We start from the raw sequence: 15,422 nt of genomic DNA, 5'->3' as shown, positions 1-15,422 counted from the left end.
GCAGGGGGCCAGTTTGAGACCCTTCTGAAGGGGCTCCGGAAGGCCTGAAGATGTGTGGGAGAAGGGACCTGTTCCCTGCATAAAGAACAGGAATAGGATGGGAAAGAGTCTTGGACCAAGGGGGTTGGGATTTTCCCTCTCTGCGGTGCCCGTTCTGGGCTGGGGCGTGCGAGGGCATGGAGGGGCTCTTAGCACTGAACAATATGGTGGAGCTTCAGTCTCTGGGACACCCAACCTGGCTTCTGTCTGAGGCACTAAGGCCGTTGTCACCAAAGAGCAACGAGGTGCCCTATTCCAGTAGTGTCGTCACTGCTGAAGTGTTCAGTCCTCACCACCCCCACCCCCAGCACCTCTCCCTCACTTTTTCCCAGCCTTGTCTATCACCGTGACCCCTCCTAATTTCCCACAGAGGCAGCTCAGGTAAAGGGCACGGGATCCTTGCAGAAGATGCAAAATATCCTCAAGGAGAACATTGAGAAGGAGACGGACAATGGGATGTTTGAAGAGGCAAAGCAGAAGATGACGCTGCAGCTGCAGGAACTGAAGGTGAGGGACATTTCCCCCTGCTCGGTGTGAACGTACAACCCCATGGGTGTGGGTGGGGGTGTCTGGGAACACCCCATGTCCAGAGGGAGAACCCCAAGCAAGCTACCCAGCCAGAGATTAGGCCAAAGATACCGGTGTGCTCTGTGCGATATTTAATTCTTGCCTAGAGCTGACCCACCATGATTGATTTTCATGGTGCCCTTTAAGGCCTCGATCTTGCAAACACACCCGAGCAGGACCAGTGACTCCCTGGAACCACACATCTGCTTAGAGGGAAGTACGTGCATGTTTGCAGCCTCGTATTTAGTGTTTGTGTAACCATAGTATTAAGGAGCCCCCGGAAGGGACCAAGCCGCTCTTAGTGCTCTCTGAACACAGAACCACAGGACAGACCCCTCCCACAGGCCTTACAAGTACGAGACAACTAGAGGGAAGTGATACAATGACCAATATTAAGGCGGGAAAGGCGGTGGGGCTCAATAAATAGTTCTGTTTTGATCTGGTGAAAAACGCAGGAGCTACTCCTGTCTTGTGACAATCAGCCTCTCTTTGTTCCACTGGCTGCTAAAGTCAGACTTTGTACCAAGAGTATTAAAAGAGTCGGCTAAGCGGCCAGCTGAACTCTTCATGTTGGAACACGGGGGAAGTCCCAGAAGATGGTGAGGGAGCCACTGCTGGGCCGGTATTTAAATGGAGTATGAGACAGCTCCCTTCCGTGGGGCAGCCAATCGGGCAGTCGTGGGTCTGTCATTCTGACCCTGATCATGGGGAGGATAACAGAGGGCTGATGCAGCCAGTCCAGCAACACTGAACAACTACTGACTCCCATTTGTTGGGGACTGTGATGGGGGCCTGTGTCCAAGCCCCTGCTGGCCCAATGATGGGTCGTAATACCCCCTCACCCAGTTGCTGGCTAATTCAGGGAGTTGCAGCAATGGGGGCTCTGGTCCCCAGGGCAGAGCCAGGTGAATAAACAATCCAGAGCCCCTGGGTGGGACTGACACCCATGACCAGCGCTCTGGCCTCCTGCATGGGACAGAACAGCAGCCAGTCAGCAGAGTTGCTGGGACCCCAGGCAAGGAGAGGAGGGACCAGCTCTGTGCTCCCAGAAGGGGCAGGGCCTCAGGCAGAAGAGGCGGGGCTGAGGGTAGCCAGCCCTCAGCACTACCCAGAGTGTGACTGCACTGCACCCCTGCCCCCCAGCCAGCGCTGAGCACCCTCCACCCAAGAGCCTTGCCCTGTGTCTCCTTACACCCAGCCAGAGGCACACGCAGTTGGTTTAACAACCCTTTACACTCACAGAAGGCCCCACCGCATTTGCATCTGTAAAAACAGAGAGCAACTGCACGCTGCTTGTTTGCATCTTCCCAAGTCCAGCAAACAAATAGTGGGATTCACCGAAGGGCAGGCGTGCTCAGAGGTACCCTGGGAATGTAGCCTGACATGGCTTGTGGAGAGTGTTCATTGCGCTGCACGACTTCTTAACCCTTGCACTCCGTGTGGAGCACAGGTCATCTACAAGTCTCCTCTACTTCATCTGTCTCGGGAGAAAACTTCTAGCTGGCTCCAGGAGTGCCCCGGTGGTTGTTCTTGATTCTCAGTAGACCTTCTCCATGTTGTCCGAGGTCTTTTGTGTTTTCCTTGCGGGTTCCGTGTGAAAGCTCGACAGACTGTGCTGGATGATGGTTTTCTGAGAGCGTGGCCTGGCCATCCCCACTTTCTTCTCTTCATTTCAACGTCAATTGGTTCTTGTCCTGCTCTGTTCCAAAGCTCCTCAGTTGCGACCAAGCCTTGCCACTGTATGTGAAGGATGCACCTCAGGCATCTCTTTATGAATGTCCATAGCTTGTGAGTAGAAAACTTTTTAGCACGCCAGGTCTCACATCCATACAAGAGCGCACACTTCACATTTGTGTTGGAGATCCGCAGTTTTGTCTTTACAGATATTATTTGTGAACTACGTATGGGATGGAGAGTCTTGAAAGCAGCTGTTGCTTTCCCTATCCTGGCACTGATATCCTTATCTGTTCCTCCATCTCTTCCTCACCTAATACTCCCCAAGTAGATGACCTGGAAAATGTGGAGCAGTTGACCCCCTCCCAGTGTGATGGTGGTGTTGTTGGATTGTTTGATCCTCATTGTGTTGGTCTTTCCCATGTTAATGCTCAGTCCAGTCACTGAGGCAGTTCTGTCTAGTGTTGTGACCTTTTCTTTCACACTTTCATGTCGTTGTGAAAGGAGGGTGACATGATCAGCAAAATCAAAGTCCTGTAGCTGTTTGAAAAGTGTCCACTCAATGCCTTGTTGATGGCCATCTGTTGTCTTGTTCATAATCCAGTCCATTGTGATCAAGAGCAGGAAAGGTGACAATAGACATGCTCCTCAGAGTATGCTGAAGGTTTCTGTCACGACATCGTTGTGAACAACTTGGCGTGTCGAGGGGGTTGTACGTTGAGCAAATCAAGTCGATAGTTTTGGATGGGAGGCCATGATGTTGCAGCAGTTTCCACAAAGTGTCTCTAACAACGCTGTCAAAGGCTTTCTCAAAGTCTGTGGAGGTTATGTACATGGGAAAGCTCCACTCGAGCAACTATTCTATGATCACTCTGAGGCTGCATCTACACTACGAGATAAAAGTCAAATTTATTAATATCAATTTTGTTACTCTGGAATTTATAAGTTTGATTTTGACTACGCTCAACTCCCCACGTGCTCCTCACAAAGTCGACTTATTGCTGCCACACTCCATTGGCAAACACTGACTCTTGCACTAGTGCATTGTGGGAACCTATCCCACAGTTCCCTCATCCCCACAGCATTCTGGGTATGCTTGCTGGTCTTTGAGATCATCTTCCCGCATTGCATTGTCCTCATTGCCCTCCCGTGGTAAGCAAATGCCCATTTTTCCAGTGGGAAGGAAGGAAAAGTAGAACAAAGATGGCAAAGTTAACAGAAATCTCTTTCTTCTGTAACTGAATTATCCAGGATTTTATAAAAATGAGCCGGTGAGTGTCTTCTCAGCTGGCTATCCACTGACTGTCCCCCCTCCCGTGATTGCATCCGATCACTGAAAGTAACACAGGGACAATGAAAATCCAACGAGTCTGTGAAAGGCGGACATATAAATAGTGGTAGTTTTTTAACTTGCTTTTACACTAATGCTAGGAGTCTGTCGAATAAGATGGGTGAACTGGAGTACCTCATATCAAAGGAGGAAGTTGACATAATAGGCATCTCAGAAACATGGTGGAATGAGGACAATCAGTGGGACACTATCATACCGGGATATAAATTATATCGGAAAGACAGAACAGGTCGTGCGGGTGGCGGAGTGGTACTATATGTGAAGGATAATATAGAATCAAATGAAGTAAAAATCCTAAAGGAATCAAAATGTTCCATAGAATCATTATGGATAACAATTCATTCCTCTAATATGAATATGGCTTTAGGAATATATTACCGACCACCTAACCAGGACAGTGATAGTTTTGCCGAAATGATAAGGGAGATTAGAGAGGCTATCAAAATAAAAAACACAGTAATAATAGGAGATTTCAATTATCCCCATATTGATTGGGTGCATGTCACCTCAGGACGGGATTCAGAGATTAAATTTCTTGATGCCTTAAATGACTGCTTCTTGGAGCAGCTAGTACAGGAACCCACAAGGGGAGAGTCGATTCTCGATCTAGTCTTGACTGGAACGCAGGATCTGGTCCAAGAGGTAACTGTTACTGGACCGCTTGGAAATAGTGACCACAATATAATAACTTTTAATATTCCTGTGTTGGGAAGAACACCGCAGCGGTCAAACACTCTGGCATTTAATTTCAAAAAGGGGAATTACACTAAAATGAGGAAGCTAGTTAAACAGAAACTAAAAGGTAGAGTAATTAAACTAAAATCCCTGGAAGCTGCATGGAAACTGTTTAAAGACACCATACTAGAGGCCCAACTCAAATGTATACCCCAAATAAAAAAACACAGTAAGAGACCTAACAAAGAACCACCATGGCTAAACAGCCATGTTAAAAAGGCAGTGAGAGAGAAAAGGGCAGCTTTTAAAAAGTGGAAGTCAAATCCTAGTGAGGAAAATAGAAAGGAACATAAACACTCCCAAATTAAGTGTCATAATGTAGTAAGAAAAGCCAAAAAAGATTTTGAGGAACAGCTAGCCAAAAATTCAAAAAACGATAGTAAAATGTTTTTTAAATACATTAGAAGCAGGAAGCCCGCTAAAAAAGCAGTGGGGCCCTTGGACGATAAAGATATAAAAGGAACGATCAAGGAAGACAGTGCCATTGCGGAGCGATTAAATGATTTCTTTGCTTCAGTCTTCACGGCTGAAGATGTTACAGAGGTTCCTAAATCTGAGCCAGCCTTTTTAGGTGACAAATCTGAGGAACTCACTCAGATTGAAGTGACATTAGAGGAGGTTTTGGAGTTAATTGATAAGCTGAATAGTAACAAGTCTCCAGGACCAGACGGCATTCACCCAAGGGTTCTGAAAGAACTCAAATGTGAAATTGCGGAGTTATTAACAGTGGTTTGTAACCTATCCTTTAAATCCACTTTGGTACCCAATGACTGGAAGACGGCCAATATAACACCAATGTTTAAAAAAGGCTCTAGAGGAGATCCTGGCAATTATAGACCGATAAGTTTAACATCAGTACCAGGCAAATTAGTAGAAACACTAGTAAAGAATAAAATTGCAAGGCACGTAGAAGAGCACGAATTGTTGGGCAAAAGTCAGCATGGTTTCTGCAGAGGGAAGTCGTGTCTAACTAATCTATTAGAATTCTTTGAAGGGGTTAATAAACATGCGGACAAGGGGCACCCAGTGGACATAATATACCTAGATTTCCAGAAAGCCTTTGACACGGTCCCACACCAAAGGCTTTTATGTAAATTAGGTGGTCATGGGATAGGAGGAAAGGTCCTTTCATGGATCGGGAATTGGTTAAAAGACAGAAAACAAAGGGTGGGAATAAATGGTAAATTTTCACAATGGAGGAGGGTAACTAGTGGTGTTCCCCAGGGGTCAGTCCTGGGACCGATCCTGTTCAACTTGTTCATCAATGATCTAGAAAATGAGGTAAGCAGTGAGGTGGCAAAGTTTGCAGATGACACCAAGTTGTTCAGGACAGTCAAAAGCAAAAGGGATTGTGAAGAACTACAAAAAGATCTCAGCAAACTGAGTGATTGGGCAGCAAAATGGCAAATGAAATTTAATGTGGGTAAGTGTAAGGTAATGCATGTTGGAAAAAATAACCCAAATTACACGTACTACATGATGGGGTCAAATTTAGCTACGACAGATCAGGAAAGGGATCTTGGAGTTATAGTGGATAGTTCTCTGAAGACATCCACGCAGTGTGCAGCGGCAGTTAGTAAGGCAAATAGGATGTTAGGAATTATTAAAAAAGGGATCGATAATAAGACAAAAGATATCATACTTCCCCTATATAAAACTATGGTACGCCCACATCTTGAGTACTGCGTGCAGATGTGGTCTCCTCACCTCAAAAAAGATATATTGGCATTAGAAAAGGTTCAGAAAAGGGCGACTAAGATGATTAGGGGCTTGGAAAGGGTCCCATATGGGGAGAGGCTAGAGAGACTGGGACTTTTCAGTTTGGAAAAGAGGCGATTGAGGGGCGATATGATAGAGGTATATAAAATCATGAATGGTGTGGAGAAAGTGAATATAGAAAAATTATTTACCTTTTCCCATAATACAAGAACTAGGGGACACCAAATGAAATTGATGGGTAGTAGGTTCAAAACTAATAAAAGGAAATTTTTCTTCACACAGCGCACAGTCAACCTGTGGAACTCCTTGCCCGAGGAGGCTGTGAAGGCCAGGACTCTATTAGGGTTTAAAAAAGAGCTTGATAAATTTTTGCAGGTTAGGTCCATAAATGGCTATTAGCCAGGGATAAAGTATGGTGCCCTAGCCTTCAGAACAAGGGCAGGAGATGGATGGCAGGAGATAAATCACTTGATCATTGTCTTCTGTTCTCCTTCTCTGGGGCACCTGGCATTGGCCACTGTCGGCAGATGGGATGCTGGGCTGGATGGACCTTTGGTCTGACCCAGTATGGCCATTCTTATGTTCTTATGTTCTTATGTTCTTAAGCTTGAAGAAAGAGTTGATAGTAAAGTTTTTGCAAAAAGAGAGTTGCTGAGGGGAGGGTGTTTGGCTTCCCTGTTCATTATACAGCTTCTATGCACAGCCTGTGTTCTCAACTGGCTGTCCCCTCTCCCTTGATTGCATCTGATCCCTGAAAATAACACACAGACAATCTGTAGTCTCAACAGGCCCTCCAGCCTCTCTTCTCTGTGTGAAGGGGGGCAAAGTTAGAAGATTCGTCTTCCCTCTTCACTACACAGACATTGCCAACACGGGGGACGGCAGTGAAATCTCATCCACTGAACTTACAACGGGAACAGGAATCTCAGCTGGTCTCCATCCTCTCTTCCCTGTGTTTTTAGGGGAAGGTCAAAGCATGAAGAAGGATGATAGGAGAGGTTAGGAAAAAGATTTTATAACTGAAATATCAAAGATTTTGCAAAAAGGAGCAAGTGCAATGGGCAATGGGCAGCAATGGGCTGAAGTAGTCGCCAGAATATCTTAGCCACTGGAGGAGACTTCCCCCTTGGTGGCTGCAAACCCCCAAAATTCTTTCCCACCCTTGGAGCCCTAACCTCATGCAAGCCAGGACCTGGGGCTCCCTGGCAGCATGGTCAGCACTGAACTGCAGGCACAGCCTTTCATTGGGTTGGGGGCTACCCACATGATGAGGCAGAGCATGGGAAGGACCCTGGCTATATGGTGCCTGTGGGGGAGAGGGGTCACACACAAGCTTTAAACTGCTGAGAAGAAGTTTCTCAGCCTCTTCTGCAAGTACAACCCCCAGAACAGCCTGGCTGCCGCAGGCAGTGCAGAAAAACATACCAAGTGTAGACAGACCCACGAACTCCCTGCAGGGGACGTTTGTAACGGGTAGATGCGCTGACAGCGCTAATAGCAAAGAAGGACATTTCTCAGGCTCTCATGCAAACATGACCCCACAGCCACAGGCTTCCTGGTCCTGGTTTGAAATTCAGGGTCTTCCTGTTACCGAATTCCTGCGCACCGGGAGGGCAGCAGCCAGAGGGGAGCATTGTGGTCATTGTGGGTTACAGAGGTTTGTGTAGCTCAAGGCTAATAAATTCTGTTTTAAGACGTGGCGCTTCCACACCGGTCTTTGTAGCACCCCCTAGTGTTCGGGCGGTCCTCGGGAGGAAAGCCGGTATGGGAGGGGTCTGTATCTTATAATCGAGGTTTCCAACAAATGATTAACAGAATGAATAAAATCACACCCACTAGAAAAACCACCACTCCCTGAGGGGTTTCCAGGTCCCAATCATTTGTTCAAATGACCCAGGGATTGGGGTTTGTGTTATTCATTAAACCCTTATAAATTAATTTTTAGAGGTAATAAAATTCCTAGTATTTCTTAATGATTAAACAAGGTAACTTTATTGAACTGTTTCAACTTATTTAATAAACTGTACCTTTTACAGAATAATCTATGCTTGCTTATACTTACAGTTGAATACTTTCAGTTCCTATGAACGTGAGAAGTAACATATTATATGCAGCAGATACGAATGCCAAGGCCTTAGTTACGCCTGGTGCACCAGGGAAGGTGGTTAATCGGGTGATCAGTCCATCAACTGGCGTGGGGAAATGCGTGCACTTTACCTCCCTGAGTCCCGGTTGGGCGGGGTCTTATATACCCCTGAGGGCCCCCCCCCTCCCACCAGGGATGGGGTGATGGAAACGTGCCAATGAGGGGAAGCAATTTGGGTGACATGCTGTGGTTTTGCTTCAAGTCCCTAGAGACTGCTAGCAGGTGCACAGCTCTCCTTTTTTGGTGCCAAAATCTCTAGGTCTCCTGTCATTAGGAAGTGGTAAGGGGGCCTAGGCCGAGTGTGCGGCAATGCCTGCCTCGCAAGCAGGGCCAGGCCAAATGCAGACACTAGTTCAACAGTCTTTAATCAAACTTTTAAATTTGAATTTGACACTGCAACCAGCAGGTACTGATGATATTGTGATACTGATATTAGGGCTCCCTAAGTCGAGCTAATGGTATTTACGGTGAAGACAGTCACATGGTAGTATCCAGCTAATGGCCTTAAATTCAAATTTATCTCCTAGTGGAGATGCAGCCTGAGAGTTGCTATTTGGTCAGTACAAGATCTCTTGCTTCGGGAGCCGGCCTGTTCTTCCCTGAGCTGTCTATTGATTTCTGTCTTCATTCTCGCCGAGAGACTCCTATTGAACACCTTTCCTGGAACAGACAGTGACGTGATGCCCCTCCACTTCTTGCATTCCTTCAGGTTGCCTTTCTCTGGGAGCTTGATAAGGTAGCCATGTTTCCAGTCTTGTGAGATCTCTTCCATGTCCCAAATTTTCCCAGATAAACTATACATCATGTTGACTGATGTCTCCCTACCTGCCTTGATTGCTTCTGCGGGGATGTTGTCTGCACCAGGTGTTTTTCCACTTTCCAGCTGGGCAATGGCTTTTCTGATTCCATTTTTTGTAGGTCTGCTGTGGTATATTTGCAGGTGGTAACTCCGGAGGTTCCATGTGGGCAGCTCTTCAAAGTGTTCCCTCCATCTATGGAGCTGCTCGCTTGGGTTTGTTAGCACACGCCCCTCCTTATCCTGCTGTGGCTGATCCACTGTATGCCATGACCCAGCTAGCTTCTGTGTGATACTGTGGAGCTCTTTCAGGTTCCTCTGTCCTGCAGCTTGTTCGGCTTGTTGTTCCAGGTTTTCCACAAAGTTCTTCTTGTCCCATTTTACAGCCTTTTTATCTTCTTTGTTGGCTTCTGAATAGCGTCTCTGAGCTTCCACCTTGGCTGCTCTTGTTTTGCTGTTGTTGACCGCTGCTCTTCTGTCACTTTTCTCAGAGTTTCTGCTGTGATCCATTGTTTGTGACACCTTGGCCCTTTCCCAATGTTTTATCGCAGGTCTCTTTCCAGGCTGTTTCGGTGTGTTCCCAAATTTGTTCCATGGTAGCGTCTTTCGGGATGAGGTTTGCCAGAAGTGCGTATCTATTGGACAGCTCCACTTGGAAACTGTCTCTTGTCTCTAAATCCTTCCGCTGCTCTGTGTTCTTGCCCACCCCTGCTCCAGCCAGGATGTTGCAGAGTCCCCATCCTCTGCTCTCCCTCTTCAGGAGTCTGCAGAGCCCCCATCCCCAGTGCTCCACCGTGGGGCAGCAGCCCCCATCAGTGAGGAGCCCTCACATGGGACAGCAGTCCCAGAGACCAGTGTCCCCTATTTGCCATAGGGCAATGTGATCATCCTACCAAGAAATGATGAGTGACTAGGGAAAGGATTGCAACCGCTGCTGTCCTTGAATTCCGAGCAGTGCGCTGCAGAGAGATCTTGTAAGCCTTAATCGCCGAGATGGCCTGCTCCCAGGCAGCCGTACCGTTACAGAGCATAATGACTCTTAGCATTAATAGGGTGCCGTTTGTGCCTAATATAGTTCACAAACTCCTTTTTATTGCCTTTAACCTGATGATTGTAGGTTTCTTCTTGTCTCGTGTTGCTTTCTTCCTCTGTTTTCTAGATCCCCTAGCTTCTCATTTTCATTGATCATGCACTTCTGCTTTCGTAGGCAGAGATGCAGATGTAAATACAGCTCTGTGCAGATATACTCAGGTTCCTGCACTTCCCTGTGTTCGGCTTTCTCAGGTGTGACCTTAACAGGCAGTTCTACTCTGAAAAACAACTGTAAAAATAGCATCGTGAACATCACTTGTACTGTGGCCCCTGGGGAAGTGTGCTCCACCTACAAACGCAGGGCCACAGCTCTGGACATTCCCCTTAGGATCTGTAACAGCAACGAAGGGTCCTGTGGCACTTTATAGACTAACAGAAAAGTTTTGAGCATGAGCTTTCGTGAGCACAGACTCACTTCATTAGATGCTGGTCTTGGAAATCTGCAGGGCCAGGTATAAATAAGCCAGAGCAAGGGTGGGGATAACAAGGTTAGCTCAGTCAGCAAGGTTGAGGCTTACTACCAGCAGTTGATCTGGAGGTGTGAACACCAAGAGAGGGGAAGGTGCTTCTGTATTTAGCTAGCCATTCGCAGTCTTTGTTTAAGACAGAGCTGAGGGCATCGAATTTGCAGATGAATTGTAGCTCAGCAATTTCTCTTCAGGACCAGACTCCAAAGAGACATTGCTGAGCTACAATTCATCTGCAAATTCGACGCCCTCAGCTCAGGCTTAAACAAAGACTGCGAATGGCTGGCTAAATACAGAAGCAGCTTCCCCTCCCTTGGTGTTCACACCTCCAGATCAACTGCTGGTAGTAAGCCTCACCCTTCCTGACTGAGCTAACCTTGTTATCCCCACCCTTGCTCTGGCTTATTTATACCAGGCCCTGCAGATTTCCAAGTCCAGCATCTGATGAAGTGAGTCTGTGCTCACGAAAGCTCATGCTCAAAACTTTTCTGTTAGTCTATAAGGTGCCACAGGCCCCTTCGTGGCTGTTACAGATCCAGACTAACACGGCTACCCCTCCGATACGTGGCACCCTTAGGATCTGAGAGTCCAGCTGGGTTCTTTCCTTCCGGCCCTTCATAACCAGCAATAAAAGCTCTGCAGGGCCAACTGGGCCCATGTTACACCCGTGCAGCCCCACAGCCTTCACCTGCTGCCTGCAGTGGTACTGGGTGACCCATTGTTGCCATTGCATAGGTGTGGCTGATTGTGATTGGAACAACAGACACTTCAGCTGGTGCTGCACCACAGGGTGCCGACTCTGACTCCCTCCCCTTTAGCTGGGCTGGCTCCCGGGAGCCAAAGTTAGTGAGATCCCTTCCTGGCTCACATGCTGTGTTTGCTGCAGGAGTACATCGTGGGGAAGCTGCAGATGGACATTTCCACCATGCTGAAGCTTGCCTTGTCTCACCGGGAAGAGCTGCCTGAGACCCTGCCAGGTAGAGTACAAAAAGCAACTCCATGTGGTGAACCCCTGCTGTCTGCTGGTGGTGTGAAATGATACAAGTTCGAGAGAACGTGAGCGACGAGGGAAGACTGAAAGAACTGAGCTTGTTTAGTTTAGAAAAGTCTTAGAGGGAACATGATGGCGGTTTTCAAGTACCTCAAAGAGGGTTACAAGGAGGAAAGAGAAAAATTCTTCTCCTTGACCTCTGAGGACTGGACAAGGAGCAATGGGCTTAAACTGCAGCAAGGGAGGTTTAGGTTGGACATGAGGAAAAAGTTCCTAATTGTCAGGGTGGTTAAACACTGGAATAAATTGCCTGGGGAGGTTGTGGAATCTCCATCACCGGAGATATGTCAGAGCGGGTGAGATAGACACCTGTCGGGGATGGTCCATACAGTGCTTGGTCCTGCCATTGGGGCAGGGGCCTGGACTTGACGACCTCTTGAGGTCCCTTCCAGTCACAGTGTTCTATGATGCTATGACCAGGGGCTCAGGGGCTGAAGCCAGCAGCAGCGGTCTGGCCCCCCTGCATTCACCGTCAGCAGGGGAAGAGGAGCAACATGGCCCCTGCTCGCTCTGCTCCCCTGCTGCATTGATCCACTTCCCAGTGACGAGTGTGGGGGCAATCCCCCTCCCCACCCACGTGCTGGGCCGGGGAGAGCAGCGCAAGCTGGGGCCACGTTGCTCCACTCCTCCCATCACTCTTGCGGGTGCCAGGCCCCCTCCTGCTAGTCTGTGCCGAACCCCCAGAGACTCTGTCCACCAGCTGCGTGGCCCCTGGCCTCTCCTGCCCATGGCATTTGGGGAGCAGGTGCCTCCTCATGCCCCCATGACACCCGAGTGACAACATGGAGACCACTATGTGAGCAGGAGATGCTCTGCCCTGGCAGAGCTACTACTACTCGTTGTGGACAGTTTATTCCATCGGCAGGAGACCTGGGTCGCTGGATGATCTGCAGTGCAGGCATAGTCTGAGGGGGTGATAGCTTCACAGAAAGCAAGCAGTCCTGTAGCACCCTACAGACCAACGCATTTATTTTCTATGGGATGAATACGCAAAGGTCCAACTCCAGCAAAGCAATCAGATACACAAAGGGTAACTTGATTTCTCTCCTTCGTGTGGCGGGAGAGAACCCTTTCCTTACTACAAAATCAAGGGAAACAGACTTTTTTTTTTAAAAAAAGAGGCATCTAACCATGTTTCTCTCTCTTGTTCTTCTCACAGACTTCCAGAATGAGTACAAAGAAATTGAACGGATTCATAGAATGCTGCAGAAAATGTGAAGTTCTTAAAAAGAGACAACAGGAATTCTTTTTAATAAAATCTATGTTTTAGAGATCTGTTTTCTGTAATTGTGTGGGGGTGTTAATGGAGCTGTTTCAGCGAATTATTGTCTCTTGTTGAAGAGTATTTAAACAGAAAATTTAAAAGATATTTGATTGCAGTATTAATTATGTGAGCATGAAATATAGGTGAAATGTCCCATCATGCTGGGCTGAGACTGAACAAGCTACACTCATTTTAAGAATCTGCAGTGCATTTTAGTGTTAGTTTGTAGGGGGATAAAGCTGCTTTTGTACTTTTCTTAGTTAAAATACTTTGTTTGGGGATTTTAATTCCAAATCATAGAATATGCAAAAAGCCCAGCTTGCTAATGGAGGGGTCAGTAGTATACATGTCAAAGGCAAACTTGGGCATTGTTTAGGAACAGAACAAAAACTGCTCAGGAAATTTTTTTTTAATTGTTGTGTAACGTGCAGGCTTTTGAGGAAAAAAAACCCAGCCTATGTTGTTAATTGCTAAAAACAACCACTCATAAAGCAAGTCTGTTTTATTTTCTTGTGTTTTGATGAAAACCAAAATTATTTCTTCATTTGCTAAAATTACTGGCTCATTGAGAAAAATGTGTTGATTGAAAATGTTTTACATTCTCTCAAAAACAAAATTTCAAGGAGGCAGGGGCTTCCGGGAGGAGGGTTTCCTTCCGGAAAACCATCATGGGCCGCACGTCTGCACTTGTATTTTGGAGTCTGGAAGAGCTTCTTCCGGCGTGTGTATAGCTTATGTTGGGAAGCGATGGGCAATCTCAGGCCTCTTCTGGCTTGTACCTGTGGGCTGTAGAAAATATCTCTCTGTTCCTGTGTGACAGGTTTAATTACTGGGTAATGTTGCTAAATTCTGTAGTGCTTTCAGAAGGGTGTTGATAAGGGAAGCTGCTGGTCATCTAACCTAGAGGGAGCTGCTGTGTGAGCTGCTTTACTGTATGCGGTGTGGAGTGTGCTTTAGAATCATAGAACACTAGAACTGGAAGGGACCTCAAGAGGTCATCGACTCCAGTTCCCTGACCTCTCAGCAGGACCAAACGCCGCATAGACCATCCCCAATAGGTGTCTATCTAACCAGGTCTTAAATATCTCCAGCAATGGAGATTCCACAACCTCCTTACATAATTTATTCCAGTGTTTAACCACCCTGACGGCAAGGAAGTTTCCCCTAACATCTAATCTAAACCTCCCTTGCTGCAGTTTAAAGCCCATTGCAACTTGGCCTATCCTAAAAGGCCAAGGAGAACGATTTTGCTCCCTCCTCCTTGTAACCCTCTCTGAGGTACTTGAAAACCACTATCATGTCCCCTGTAAGTTGTCTCTTTTCCAAACTAAACAAGCCCAGTTCTTTTAGTCTTCCCTCACAGCTCATGTTCTCTAGACCTTTAATCATTCTTGTTGCTTCTCTGGACCTTCTCCAGTTTCTCCACCTCTTTCTTGAAATGTGGGGCCCAGAACTGGACACAAAACTCCAACTGAGAACTGAGTAGAGCGGGAGAATGACTTCCCGTGTCTTGCTCACAGCACACCTGTTAATGCATCCCAGAATCATGTTTGCTTTTTTTTTGCAACAGCATCACCCAGACAACTCACATTTAGCATGTGGTCCACTATGACCCCTAGATCCCTTTCCGCAGTACTCCTTCCTAGACAGTCGCTTCCCACTCTATATGTATGAAGCTGATTATTCCTTCCTAAGTGAGGTACTTTGCATTTGTCCTCATTAAACTTCACTCTGTTTACCTCAGACCATTTCTCCAATTTGTCCAGATCATTTTGAATTCTGACCCTGTCCTCCAAAGCAGTTGCAGCCGCTCCCACCTTAGTATAATCTGGAAACTCTCTACGCCAATATCTAAATCATTGATGAAGATATTGAGTAGAACTGGGTGTGGAGGGGAAGGTGTGTTATCCCAGGTTACATTGGCTTAATTCATGGAGAGTGGAGCACTGAAGACTGGAACAAGGGAACTCTCGAACTGCAATGTTGGAGCCAAGATGGCCAGTGCCGGGGCCATCTTATGGTTTTCCATCGAGAGGGAAAATTTCTTTCTTCTCCCACAGGTCGTGGGGTGCCACCTGACCAGATGGTCCACTGGAGCAATCAGCCATTGGCTGCTGAGTTCACCAGCATGTCCCAGGCCATTTACACAGTATGCGGTTTGGACGTCTAGGCTTCTGATCTCAATCCCATTGTTCAGCCCAAGTCACCTGGCCAGACGGGCTGCTGGGGTACCAAATTCCTGAGATGTGTATTCGACGTCTGAGCCTTTGTTTAGTCCATCATCCTGGCTGGGGGAGGTGATCTCAGCTCCTATTGCGAATCTCATCACTAAAACCTTTCCAATACAGCTCCAGAGCCAGTATCCATAACTTCCCATACACACAGGACACAGACAGACAAATAACACAGACAGATTGAGGACATCACAAGCTTTCGTTGGACACCTCCCTTGGACCACTTAGCGCAAGATTCGGTGCCACTTATATACAATGGTAACATTCACGACTTCCACATTGAACTT

The 15,422-nt window shown here is 47.1% G+C and overlaps 1 protein-coding gene across 3 annotated transcripts in view; it reads left to right on the top strand.

Moving 5' to 3' along the window:
* LOC142010663 (nuclear GTPase SLIP-GC-like) overlaps positions 1–14,633 on the top strand; it is a 75,032-nt gene extending 60,399 nt beyond the window's left edge. For all 3 annotated transcript variants that reach the window (XM_074989070.1, XM_074989071.1, XM_074989072.1), the window contains exons 17-19: positions 410–546; positions 11,473–11,563; positions 12,797–14,633. In XM_074989070.1, the coding sequence (XP_074845171.1) occupies positions 410–546; positions 11,473–11,563; positions 12,797–12,855 (287 nt within the window). In that variant the 3' untranslated portion in view covers positions 12,856–14,633. The remainder of the gene's footprint in view (positions 1–409; positions 547–11,472; positions 11,564–12,796) is intronic.
* Positions 14,634–15,422: the final 789 nt, after the last annotated feature.

This window comes from Carettochelys insculpta, chromosome 3 (genome assembly GCF_033958435.1).
Source record: "Carettochelys insculpta isolate YL-2023 chromosome 3, ASM3395843v1, whole genome shotgun sequence".
In the NCBI taxonomy this organism is placed as follows: Eukaryota; Metazoa; Chordata; order Testudines; family Carettochelyidae; genus Carettochelys; species Carettochelys insculpta.
Note: the sequence above shows the minus strand (reverse complement) of the source record. Positions and strands in the feature narration are given on the sequence as shown.